The sequence below is a fragment of the Xiphophorus maculatus genome, chromosome 14, assembly GCF_002775205.1.
Source record: "Xiphophorus maculatus strain JP 163 A chromosome 14, X_maculatus-5.0-male, whole genome shotgun sequence".
Taxonomy (NCBI): Eukaryota; Metazoa; Chordata; class Actinopteri; order Cyprinodontiformes; family Poeciliidae; genus Xiphophorus; species Xiphophorus maculatus.
The window spans coordinates 13,041,214-13,054,431 of record NC_036456.1 but is presented as its reverse complement, the minus strand read 5'-3'; the positions used below and the strand labels follow the sequence as shown (position 1 = coordinate 13,054,431).

At 41.4% G+C, this 13,218-nt stretch overlaps 1 protein-coding gene across 1 annotated transcript; it reads left to right on the top strand.

Annotated features, from left to right (window-relative positions):
* Nucleotides 1-381: 381 nt before the first annotated feature.
* tnk1 (tyrosine kinase non receptor 1) lies at nucleotides 382-12,970 on the top strand. The gene is made up of 14 exons (XM_023346131.1): nucleotides 382-706; nucleotides 3,285-3,465; nucleotides 4,338-4,399; nucleotides 4,502-4,678; nucleotides 4,785-4,937; nucleotides 5,028-5,305; nucleotides 6,412-6,538; nucleotides 6,703-6,849; nucleotides 6,963-7,057; nucleotides 8,384-8,596; nucleotides 10,131-10,195; nucleotides 11,085-11,554; nucleotides 11,648-11,743; nucleotides 12,421-12,970. The coding sequence occupies exons 2-14, from the start codon at nucleotides 3,303-3,305 to the stop codon at nucleotides 12,595-12,597; spliced, it is 2,223 nt and encodes a 740-aa protein (XP_023201899.1). The 5' UTR covers nucleotides 382-706; nucleotides 3,285-3,302; the 3' UTR covers nucleotides 12,598-12,970.
* The last annotated feature ends 248 nt before the right edge of the window (nucleotides 12,971-13,218 follow it).

Here is a 13,218-nt window from a genome sequence, read left to right as displayed (position 1 = left end):
AAATCCCAAAGGCAAATTAAAAATAAACTAATAGCAGCAACATTCAGCTGCTATTGCAAACATAGCAGCTAAATATGTTTAGCTGCTATATATTGTAAACACATTTACAATATGTTTAAAATGAATTACAATTAATTTGATTTAAGTGGATTTAATAGTAATTAAATCAAAGTATTCAGTGCAATAAAAGTTGAACGGGCTGCATTCATTAAAACGGTTTCGTTTAAAATCGTTTGTTTACATTTGACGCGGTGCTACGATGATTCAACCTGCAGGTTTTCCTCCTATGGCTCAGGTGAGAACACTCGGGAAGGGGCGTGGCCAGGTGAGAAACCGAGGAGGGGCGGAGCAAGTCCCTGGAAACACGCAGGTAGATCACAGGTACACTCTGTGCCTCTTACAGTTCGGAAGGAGACCCATAAAACCCAAGGACTGTATCGATATACCTCCTCGGCAGGAGCAGCCTTATGCTGGAGCTTTCGCACGGCGAAATGTTGTAAAGACATTTCGTGCTCGACCAGGATTTGGATCGGGATTTTTCTTTTTTTTTATTATATTTTTTTCCAGATCGAGTCTTTCAGTGGAGCCTGTTGGAGGTTTCGATTCCGACATGATTCACCTGTTTCTGTCCGTGTGTGGTTGAAGGCAGAGCCGTCGAGAGGAGGAGACTGAACATTTTTTCATTATTGTTATTTATTTTTCAACGGTAAGGAAACCCAATAAGTATAACGCAACGTTCGTGTTTTAGCATAAACAATGGCGGTATTGGAATAGGCACAACTTTGAATGAATAATTCGTAAAGTGCATTGGATGGAGTAGCAGGTTGGCTGTTCTTTATCGCTTTAACGTTTATCAGATGACATGTCAGTGTCTACCTTTTGAAAGGTGTGCATTCTTATATGTATTTATCCTTCTTTATTTATATTTTTATTTTATTTATTTGTCTCATTTACTGTTTTAGGCCTGAGAATTAGATTGCTAGCTGTCTAACATTGGCCTAAATTATGGAATGAAATAATAATGTCATGCATGAGTCAAGCCTGTCTATGTGGGTTAATCTTCAGGTGGATCAGCGAAATAAACAAATGATTTAGTCGGATGTACCTCACTTGATTGGTCAAGATCACATAATAAGACCTGTGTCATTAACAGGTTCTTTAGGTAGATTTTTTTTTTTTTTAAGCTACATTTGAGTCAGGAAGTAAATAACTGAGCTCATGGTCACACATACCATGAGGTAGTGAGGGTGTTCAGTAGCTGAACAGGTTAAACATTCAACCCTCTGCACACAAAAAGAGTGATGATCACAAACCTCTCCGTTCAGCAGGGTGCATCTTTTTTTTAAATGTTTTTAACAGGAATTTAAACGCTGGAACTGATTTCCCTTCTTCAGTGTTTGCAGACTAATTAAGTTTGGGAGTGCTCCCGTGAAATTGAGCACAAGTCTCAGCTTGTGGGTTTCTGCACTTGTATTGTTCATTTTGAGCAGCCTTGACAGTCAGCCTTGCCTGCTGCAGAGATTTTTTTATTTATTTTTTCCCCAGTGAGAGTTAAAGCTGAAGCTCGCTGACTGAAACCTGCAGATAAGAAGGCGGCATTCAGTAACTCCAAAACTGGGAGGCTTACACAACGTCACTTCAACCTCCTGCTTATCAATATTTACTGTAACAGTGGCTAAGATGAAACCAGAAATGAAGCATAGACCACCCACATCATGGGTTAATATCAAGTCGCTCTGTCCTCTTTGTGCCCTTTCAACACTCTGTGTTACTTCAGGGTGTTAAATAGATGCAATCTATGCAGGATCCGGTCAAACTGGTGGCTCTGAGCCACAGACAGGCCGACATTTCCACCGCCTAGTTTTCCACCAGGCTGCAGGAGCGTTGATGACGCTGAGGTTCAAATGAATTTAAATATTACAAAAAGGAAAGAAAATGTTTTTGTGTTCAGCATAAACATCTTTTATCTGTTTTTCCTTTAGTTTATTTGGAAAAAGTCTATCACTGAATTCAAAAAGAGAAACTCGTATAACTTAATTACACACATGGATACTCCAAGCCTGCATTAATGTTACCTATGACGAATACCTACATTTTTGTTCATCGTAATAAATTCAGAAATTACATAAGACCAACAACTTATGATAATTATAAAGGAATGTTACATAATAGCCTGCACAATGATGGAGACGGCTGCTGGCTTCAGTGTTCTCCAGGCAGTCAGTGACGCCCTACACAAAGAGCGCAAAACAGAAGGTTTTTGCTGAAGAAGCTGGCTGTCCGCAAAGCGCTGTATCAAAGCACATAATGTTGGCAGGGTGTGGGCTGTGGCTGCAGTCGGTACTTTGAAAAACACCACAGACAGAAATATTCACAACATGGGCTACGTGGTTTTCTCTGCTGCCGGACCAGAGGAAACGTCAGAAGGTGCCAAAAGGTGCTTGGCTGTTATTGAGTGGCTTAAAATCATCGTTTTGGATTAAAGTAAACAGTTGTGTGAGGTTCTTTGTGCAGTTTCCACAGCCAGTGGGGATTTGTGATGCTGTGTTGGCCATCAAGACAACACAGCATCAACACAGCAAAAGTATCAACATCTGGTTTAATGACCGTGGTGTTTCTGGGACTGATGGCCCACAAAACTGACCCGAACCCCATAAAGAATCTCTGAGGTACTGTCAAGAGGAAGATGAGAGACAACAGAACCAACAATGACAACCGCTTCCATTCTGCGCCGCATTGATGCAGTAATTCATGCACAGGGAGCCTTTACCAAGTGCTGATCGTACATAGTGGACAGACTTTTCATTAAGCCAACATTTAGAAAAAATTGCTTTAATTGTTTTTATGTAATATTAAAACTTTACAAGTATCAGAATTTCACATTTTCTTCAGCTGTAAGGCAGAGTAATCAGAATTAACAGGAAAAAAACATTTGAATGAATTCAATAAATTAATGTTTAATCAATGTTCAGATTTATTAGGGTGCAGCGTTACGCTCTTATGCTTCCAGACAAACCGTTCGGACTTTGTACTCAGACTGAAGCTGAGAAATACTCCCCCACCTCAAGAGCGCTTTGTTAGGTTTCCCCGGCAACGTTACGAAGCAAAACCTCGAGGGAAGTTTAATCAAACAGGGTTGATTTTCGAGGAGAATCGCTGACTCAAAACCCGGTTTCTAATTGATTATTTTTGGCCGTGACGCAGATGATTCAGTGGAAGAAACCGCATGACCGGAACTGTGAATGTTTGAGAGTTTTTACACGCCTCTGTCTTCCTGCCTACAGGCTTGTCTGGGCCAGGTCATGCTGATGGACCAGGACACTCAGTGGCTGCACCAGCTGCTGGCCGAAGTCCAGCTGGAGAAGTTCTACGTCCGCGTCCGAGACGGCCTCAACATTACCCGCGTGGAGCATTTCAACTATGTCAAGGAGTCCGACCTGGAGCACATCGGAATCAGCAAGCCAGGTGGGGCTTTCAGTTTTCACGCTGGGTGGAAACTTGTGGTCTTTAAGTACGACTAGCAAATGTCCTCTTTTGCTCGAGAACCTGTAGAAACGAGAGTTTGAAATACTCATTGTACTAAAGTGCATTTTGAATACCCTAATATTTGTTTGTCACATGAAGTGTTTGACCAGTACAGTATTTATTTAAATGATGCTCCAATGGCTACTTTGGCATTGTGTGGGGCAAACGATGTATTTTCTGATGTAGCTGAGTTCATATCATCCATAAAACACTTTAGAAATTCAAAAAGTTGTACATTTATATTTAATGCTGCAACAACATGTTTAGTGCAAAGCATGTTGCTCGAAAAATATTATGCGTCGCGTTAATTTTTTATATCAATTAAATTAGCAGTAGCTCAGGGCTAACAGGGAGCACACCTTCAAAAAAACAAATATACAGATTTTTTTTTAAAGGCCCTGATTTGATACCTGAAATAAGATCAGAACCTCCCTGCTAATTATCATGACATCAAATTATTGTTGCAACAGTGTTAACAATTGCCTCTTATCTTTTTGAAATACATATACATGGATCATGTTATGTATCTTGTTTTAAATTTTAGTTCAATGTCATAAAACATGAATCTCACACTGTTATCGATGAAGAGTTATTCACCCACTTGTTTGTGTGTGTATGTCAATATTTATGAGGTTTTTATCCTCATAAATAAAGCAGTGAAACGTTACACGTCTTTATGTTGCAGGCCAACATAAAGACACATGCGTACCACTGTGATCCCCAGAACTCGGGAAGTTAAAAGAGTCAAAGATGAAGAGAACTGCAATCACACACCTAGCAACACTGACAGCCTTATCTTTTTTGTTTTGCAGCTCAACGACGATTATGGGAAGCCCTGAAACGCTACAAGACAGCTGCGCGCTTACGAAGAAATGTTAGCAATCTTTGCTGAACTTATTTTTTATTGTTACTTCAGAGCGATGCTCACGTTTGAACTGCGGTGGGGAGTTTCTAATGAGTGCGTCGATTCACACAGCTGCTCAACAAACGAGACGGAGGGGAACAGTCCGGCCCAGCCGGCCCAGTTCAGCCGCAGGAGAGGACCGCGCCTCGTCTGATCCAGGACAGTGAGCTGATTCTCGGGGAGAAATTGGGCTCGGGGTCCTTTGGGGTGGTGAAGAGGGGAGAGTGGCACACACAGACAGGCAGAGTGGTAAGAGACCACACAGGAGATCCGATTGTCGCCGGTGTGAACGTTAGTGGGTAGCGTGATGTTGTGTGTGACCTTTGTGTGTGTGTGTATTTTTATGAATCCTCAGCTCCCTGTGGCTGTCAAATCACTGAGGAGCAGCAGGTCCACGCAGGCCGACACACTCGCAGACTTCCTGCAGGAAGTCACCACCATGCAGTCCCTGGACCACCCCAACATCATCCGACTCTACGGCGTTGTCCTCACGCAGCCCCTCAAGATGGTGAGCTGATATTTCACATTTTGGAAAATTCCCACCTGTTTTCCAGCGCGGCGATGCACACCTCCCTGTTTTTTGTTTTTCCCTGCGTAGGTAACAGAGCTGGCCGTTCTGGGCTCATTGTACGACACCCTGCGGGCGCGGCAGTTCGAGTACCCGCTGCTGCGCCTCTGGCTCTTTGCCACCCAGATTGCGGCAGGTATGGACTACCTGGAGAGCCGGAGATTCATCCACAGGGACTTGGCTGCCAGAAATGTGCTGCTGTCCTCCAAGGAGGTGGTGAAGATCGGAGACTTCGGTCTGATGCGGGGCTTGAGTCAGGAGACGGACCATTACATCATGGGAGCACACAGGAGGATCCCGTTTGCGTGGTTAGTCGACTGGACACTCTGACTTTGACACTTTGGTGTCATAAGCTTTCATAGAGGAAAGTTGAGTGGAAGAAAAATCATCTGTTTATAAAGTATATAAGCAACCGGCATTATTGCAACCTTCAGAATATTACAAATAGGACTGGACAATATTCTTATCAGTCAATATCAATAATTATTCATTAGTTTGTTTTAAACATCTGAAATACAGCCAAACTATTGACATGACATTTCCTGTTTTATTCACGTTTTCCTCTCGTGCTGCTCCACTCATTTTCTCCTTTCAGTTCTTTTTATTTTTAAGCAGTTAAGAGGCGCAGCGGTGAAGCCTTAAACTTCTGTCGCGCATGTTGCGCAACAGGTCGTTGCTAAGTAACCAAAGAGTGAGGGAGTTGTTGCTAGGTAACCAAACAGTGAGCGAGTTAGTTGATGCCACCAACCTTGCTTGGCTGGACGTGAAAGGTTGAGCCGCTAAAGCTTTTCCTCTGCCTGCATCTCCCAGAATGCTGTGCGGTTCCTTGATTGGAGCTCAGAGAAGTTATCAGACGTATTATCTGTTGATATTGATCGTGCGTTGTTTGCGATACAAATCTTTATTGATTTATTGCCCAGCCCTAATTACAAAGCAAAGTCTATTTAAGAGTTGAAAGAGCGGAGAGGAACAAACTCCAAGCTACTTAGTGTGACGTTTTCACAGTCGCTGGCGTATTAGCTGACTTTGGAGGTCCTGATTTCATTTTCCAGCAGGGCTGGGTATCTGCTCACACTGTTAAAGGCACCAACATGTCTTTTATATAAAAATAAAAATCAGCAAACTGACCTGGAGAACACAGAGAATCTACGGGAGACTTCAGACTCAACAACGCCAACAACCTGGACAGGAAGCGTAGCCATGGTTGCGGCAAGGTGCTAATGCGAATCCAAATAAACTAGCAAACAAACAGTACATACTATCGTTTTTAATGCGCTGACTTTGGACGTAAATTGCTATAAGGCAGTCAATCAGGATTTTCTCCAGCTGTAAGCCACAACCTGCTAAATCAACAGAAACAGACGTTTAAAATCAGTCACTGTGTGTGTAATGACAGCAGCAACCCTTTCTCTAGGTGTGCCCCTGAAAGTCTCCGAATCGGCTCGTTTTCCCATGCCTCTGACGTCTGGATGTTTGGTGTCACCATGTGGGAAATGTTCACCTACTGTGATGAGCCCTGGTTTGGTCTCTCAGGAAGACAGGTACAGGCTTGCAGCACCATCCAAGTGTTGTTTTGATGTTTTTGTAGAGCCAGCTAACGTATTCGCTGACACGTTTGGAATGCGCCTCCGCCCTTTACGCGCCGTTTGTCACATCTCTGACTCGGTGTTGTGGTGTCACAGCAGACTAACTCTCTTTGGTCCAGATATTGTTGCGTGTGGAGCAGGAAGGTGAGCGACTGGAGAAGCCGCCAGATTGTCCTCAGGAGCTGTACGTCGTCATGAGGAAGTGTTGGGCCCTCCACCCCGTCGACAGGCCCAACTTTGCCGATCTCATTGCAATGCTGGCAGAGGTCGGTCTCAGTGATGAAATCTCATCTCTTGTCACCAGACAACCCAGTCGGCATCTTGAAATACTGCTTTGGTTACACGCGAACATCACGTCTAATGTTTTCTTCGCTTCCAGGCTAAGCCGGCACAGTTCCAAGCAACAAGAGAATTTTCAGAGCCTAGAAAACTTCTTCTCGCTCCAAACGACACTGTGACGGTCATAGACCATGGGTGAGTGAGAAAGAGGGAAGAGTGGGATTAGAGAAAGAAAAAAAACCTTGACACAATCAGCCTTTGTTGTTTAAAACGGAGGATTTGATTTAGCTTTCTCTCTGAAGTGCATTCCACTTCAAACAGCGGTAATCTCAGACTCCTCAAATGCATTCAGCTTTGTGTGTTGAACAAGTCGAGCAGCTTCACTGCGTCTCTTCTGCAGAGCTTTTATATGCCATGATGGATCTGTAGTATTCACTTTCTTTGTTTTTATTGGTCTTTTGTTTGCCATCGTCTTTTTTCTTCTTCATTTGCAATGTTTAATAAACTCATTTTAAGTATATATAAGACCAATCTGGCTATGTAACCCATGTGCTCAATTAAGCTTAACTAGTGTACGTTACTATAAAAACTGTAATTTAGTTTTATCTCAGCTTATTTATAGAACAGTAGAATAGTAACTGGATAGTTATTGTTTTGCAAAGGGGAAATTAAGATGTAACAGCAGTATCAGGTTTAGGTTCATACAAAAAACGTATTAAAAAAACTATATATAAAACATCACTTAGATCAAAGGAGGGAAAAAAACTGTTAGTTTAAAAAACAGGAGAGACGCCAGTGGACTTATGAATCATTGGATGCAGTCAAATTAAGATAACTGTGAAAACAGTAAGGAGGGATCTAAGTTAGCTTGATTCTCTCTGGAAACCTCTAAAACTAAACCCGGTTAAAGCAGCAAAAGTCCAGTTTGATGCACATAAGTCAAGAGGTGTAGAAGGTAAAAAGCAGCTGAATGGACTTCTACTTGTTTCTGACTGAGTGTGAGTTTGTCAGTAAAACCATCAAAGAGCTGCACAAAACCTCAAGAACTGAAGGTCGATGTCTGAACAGAAACCAGTATAAAAGCCTTTCATTTTCCATAAATTTAGATTTTTAGACAATATTATATTAAAGCCCACATTTCTTTTTGTCGTTCTCATCCAGACCTACTCGACAAGTTTAAATTTCGTTAGTTTTTTTGAAAGATCTAAATTGTTTTTTTCATAAATTCAAGACTTTCTACTTGCTGAGTTACATTGAATCAGTTGCAATAAAGGTATATTTTTTAAAAGTATTTATAGAAAATTTGTAAGCAGACTTACAGTTTGAACTACACTCCTGTCTGATTGAGACATTTAAAATGAAAATGCATTCTGTCACTTTTAATAAAAGATTTAGACCCAATTAAAACCTAAAAATATAAAACGGACACTGCAAGTTCCCTCGCATTATTTTCCTCTGCTGATCACTGAGGTTCACTTTTTTCTTTTTAAGCAGCTTTCCTCCTTGTCTCTGTGTTTGCAGGCTGGAAATGAGCGAATGGCGTGGCCAGAATCAGAGGACGCTCTTCATCGGCATGTTTCCCGCCAGCCTGACTGTGCCCGCCATCACTGCAGGGCCCAGTCCACCTTCTGGCGGCTCCATCATCTCCAACCCAGTGAAGGGCAGCCTGCAACACCTCGGGCACGGAGACGTCCACCCTGACCGCAGCTGGGGCTCACCTGAGGGGCCGGAAGAGTCAGTAATTCTCCTCCTTCTCACACTGGATATATTTAGTTCCGTTATTGTTTCTATGAAGTCCTTCCTTATAATCGCTAGTTAGAGAGAAATGTTTGTTTCCTCGTAACCGCCCTCATATTCTAGCGCAGCTGAAATGACAGTATCTAGAAACATGCTGCATGTTGAGCCAATCATCTACTGCGATCAGCACAGCTGACAGACAAAAGGGAAACTTCCCCAGCTGTAAAGTGACTCAGTAGTTGCCCGGCCGGACCGAGTTGTACCTAAAACGTCATTTGACTCAAACAACAATGACTTATTTTCTTACACACAAGCGAGGACTTCCGTCACATGCATACTGCAGCTGTTTCTTTGTGCTAAAGAAAATGCATCGGCTGGTGCCAAAGTTTTGTGTTCTCAATGTTTTTGCGGCTTCTGCTTGCAGAAAATTATGAATTTCTCAAACAAAACCCGCAAAAGCGCTGAAAAATTGTTGGTTTTTAGGAACGTTTCAATGTTTTCATGTCCTTGTGTCATCAGACAGGGAGTTTATTGTCTTTTATTGAGTTCAGCTATGCACTGATCTTTGACCTGTTGCCAGTCAACATGCAGCACACGTCATGTTAATTGGCATCCTGGGTAAATATGTCTAGAAAGTCTTCAAATAAGTTCTGCTTTTACCTCTGTGGCTTACACAACAAAATCACATGTTCACCAAATAATGACACAAATAGCGAAACCATATGGAAGCATTTTGTCATTTAAATCTTACTTTTTAAGTTTATCGTTATTTAGAAACTTTGACAGGTGCATTTCGTGTGAATCCTTTCAAAAAGTGAAACCCATACTTTTTATTGATTCTTTAAAGAGTCTGCAATAGTTCAAAACTTTATTTGTTGTATTTGTGATGTTTATTGATTACTGCACCGAACTGAAAAGTCTGTCGCTCAGAAAATGTCATCTGACTCAATGTGTTATTGTGAAATTCATTTACTTTTTTTTATTATTATTATTATTTTAGTTTTTAAAATATCCAAATTTTCACATCATTTTATTATTTTTCTGTCTGATTACACCATTTTAGGACTTCAGATATAATTAATGGCCAGTTAGCTAATACTTAGCTAACCTTTTGGCCAAATAAAATTTTTTTTGGATGACTACTTTTTACTTTTACTTAAGTAAAAATATGCTGAAGATGTCTGAGTCTGGGAACAATGTCGCCATGAACTCTTTGAAATTCCTGTAGCTCTTTTAATAGAAACCTGGCGGTTTCTGCGATTTATATTTGGGTTTCATTGGATGATAAAGCATATTAACAACAGGAATGCTAATAATTGGTGAAGTATAAAAGTCAGTTTTTCTTCCAGCCTACTATTTATTTCCCCCTCACTGGTTGGTTTTTCTATATTTTCATCTGTGACATTATGCAAATTCAGGCAACTATGAGTTTATTTTGAGGCTTTTTACATTTCTCTACCAAGAGGGTTAATAAAAATGGAGGAGGCTACTGACTATCAGTTTAACATGTTTATTGTTTTCATGCCTGCAGCAAAAGCAACCGGAGAATGGGAACCGGCAGGGGGCAAGAGGCAACCAACTTGCAGAAAATGGCAGGTAAGAGCTAAAAAATAAACTGAGCTGGGAATCGCTGCTGCATTACAGAAAAAAAGAAGCAACTCTTTAGATCCCGAAAGTGTGGTTTACTGAAAACTGTTCCACCATATAGGAAAAAATAAATAAATAAATTTATTCATATTTAAAAAGAGGGGTTTATTTAAAACATGATGTTTTTGGTAAAACACGTTTTAATGCTAAAACTCTGATATTTTCCATATGTGCTGGTTTTAAAGGAAACGATATACTTGAAAAGTTTTCATTATGCCACTCTGCCCCCTGTTGGTTTAATTCAGTAACTTTTTTTTGCCATCATACTTTATGCTAGAAATTCTCACAAGTTGTTTTTCTGCAATAGCAGCTGAGCTACATTTTTATTTAAAATGTAAATGTGAGCCCAGTGGAAAGTGCTTTGAGTGATCAGTATGACTGGAAAATCACTTTTCAAATTCAGACTGTTTACCATATTTAATGCTTCTGTGAAAAAACTGCCATTCTCTACTTCAATTAAACCAGTGGTTCCCAAAGATTTTCTTCTGGGCCCCCTTATGGATTACAATAAAATTCTCCCCAAAAAAGAAAAACAAATCAACTGGGCACACACATTGTTTAACCAGATATAAATATACACATATTTTGTTTTCAAACTCCACTGAAGTTTATTTCACACTTCAGTTTGCAACAAAACACACTACAAACCATCTTTACAGTGAAACACTTTTGTGTAACTGTTTTTTTTTTTTCTCCATTCATCCATACTACTTCCCGCGCCCCCCCTGCAATGCCACTGCGCCCCACCCAAGGGGCGCACCCCACACTTTCGGAACCTCTGAATTAATCTATCTAGCTAAAATCTGTTTGTTAAATATTCATGCCTCTGTACTCTCAGGTTTGTCTCAGAGCCTGGAGTCGGTCCTAGGTGGCCGTCGCCCCAGGCCTCAGACCACAGGGCCTTTCAGAGTGGATCAACAAGGCCGACTCATGGCCCCCGCCATGATCGCCCAGAGCATGATGGTGCAGAGGGATCCGCGGCGCTTGAGTGAGGCCAACCTTCATGTCCCTCCCCGGCCACCGCTGCCCGACCTGACACGCCTGAACCTGAGGAACCAGAGGAAGCCCATTGCTCAGGCATCGGTGCCCCCATTCTGGCCTTCACAAATGGTCCTGTCCCCGCCGCCGCAGCAGACACAACCCCCGGGTCAATTTCCTCCTCAGCAGGGCATGCTAAACTCCAACCTGGTTAAAATGTCCCAGATGGCGCGTTCAACGCCGCAGTTGGATGACGACCAAAAGGAGAGACCGAGGGACAGAGAGAAACCACCTTATCTGCAAAACACAAAGGAGAGTCTTGTTGCTCAGGTAAGAGAGAACTTTCTGATTGGTTGCAATGTTTTTTTCTTCCGAGTTAAACCTCAGTGCTTGGATGTTAAAGCTGTTTGTGGCTCTGCTCAGGTGATGGAGGCGGTGCACGGCGTGACCACTGAAGAGGTGCAAAGTGCGCTTCAGAGTAACGACTGGAATCCAGTCCGGGCTGAGCAACAACTCAAGGTGGGACTAGAAACTGACACACACACACACAAAGAATGCAGTCCAGTACAAATGTGCTGGCAAACATGTATAATAGGCCTTAACATAAAACAAATATTGTTTCTTTACATTATTATCAGCCTAATCTCAAACTAAACAATGTGTAAAATTCCAGCCTTTAATTTGAGTAAGTTTCGTCAGGGGGAAATAAATCTTGTGTTCAGAGGCTTTCTAGCAGAGGCCACCAGATTTTTTTATTTTTTTATTAAAAACTTCCTGGTATTTAAAAGTTTAGAATATTATTTACCTTAACGAGGCTGGCCTTTGATCCGACTGCATCACAGATCCATGAGGTGCTTTCTTATTGCTGAATAAAAAAAGCAATATTTAAATTTATGTAATAAATTTATAAATAATACAGTTATTAGCTAAATGTATTATTTAACTAATCAATTTGTTAGCTAAATTTATTTATTAGCTAAATAAATGCTCATTTATTTCACTAAATGCTAATAGAGATTAGCATTTAGCATCACATTTATATTTGTATATTTGTTTGCTAATGCGCTTTTAATGGCGCCCTGGGCAACTGTCAGTATGACCCACTGAATGCTAATGCAGACGTTCAACGACCCCACTCGTAAAATCCAAATGAAAACATGAAACCGAACGTTTGAGTTCTGTTTCTGTCTCCTCAGGTCAAGCAGCTTCACTCGTTCAGCCTCTGCCCCGTAGAAATCTGTGTGAAGATCCTGGACAAACACCAGTGGAACCTGGAGCACGCCAGCAGATACCTTCTCCGGATGAACCGGGAGGACAGGCCCGGCGCCGGAGAGAGGGATCGGCCTCAGATTAGCGCAGAGAGACGGGTCTGAAGAGATTCGCAGATGTCCGGCTGGCTGAAGCCGGACTTTGTCAGCAACTCCTGGCTTCACAGAGACCCGCTGCAGCACCAGGCGCTCCCCGAACCAGCTGCTTTACGATGGCAGCAGGACTCAGCCTGTCAAAGCAGAAACATGAAGGTTTACCAGAGACTACTGTTTATACTGTTTTTACTGTTTCCCCTTTCTCATTGTGCCATTATTTAGCATGTTTTTTTTATGTGGATGAATTTATGTTTAAATGTAGTCTTAAACATGCTTTTGTTGAATAACCATGTAGATAAAAATGAACCAGTCTCTACAATTTCTATCTTAAATAACCTTGTATTTTTTGATTAATCATATAATAAATGCATTTTAACAACAATTGAACTACCTCACGACTGAAACTGTAGTCTGGTATTAGAGTCTATATTTTATTTAATCTATATTTTATTTTCCTCACAGTAAACAGCCTTTAGGATCACCTAGACCAGGGGCGCAACTACATATTTTTGAGGTGGATGCGAACATCATCATTGTAGGCTAGCTTAAGCTAACCTGAATATTTACAACTCTCTTGTTGATACACTGACATTTCTTACCTTCTGTCTTTCAACCACTTTGAAAAGCTTT

Excerpts from the sequence above, each read along its gene's own strand:
- tnk1 (XM_023346131.1), top strand. The coding sequence starts at position 3,303 with ATGCTGATGGACCAGGACACTCAGTGGCTGCACCAGCTGCTGGCCGAA. Across the intron at positions 4,679-4,784 it reads ACACACAGACAGGCAGAGTG|CTCCCTGTGGCTGTCAAATC; the intron begins GTAAGAGACCAC and ends ATGAATCCTCAG. Across the intron at positions 6,539-6,702 it reads TTGGTCTCTCAGGAAGACAG|ATATTGTTGCGTGTGGAGCA; the intron begins GTACAGGCTTGC and ends TCTTTGGTCCAG.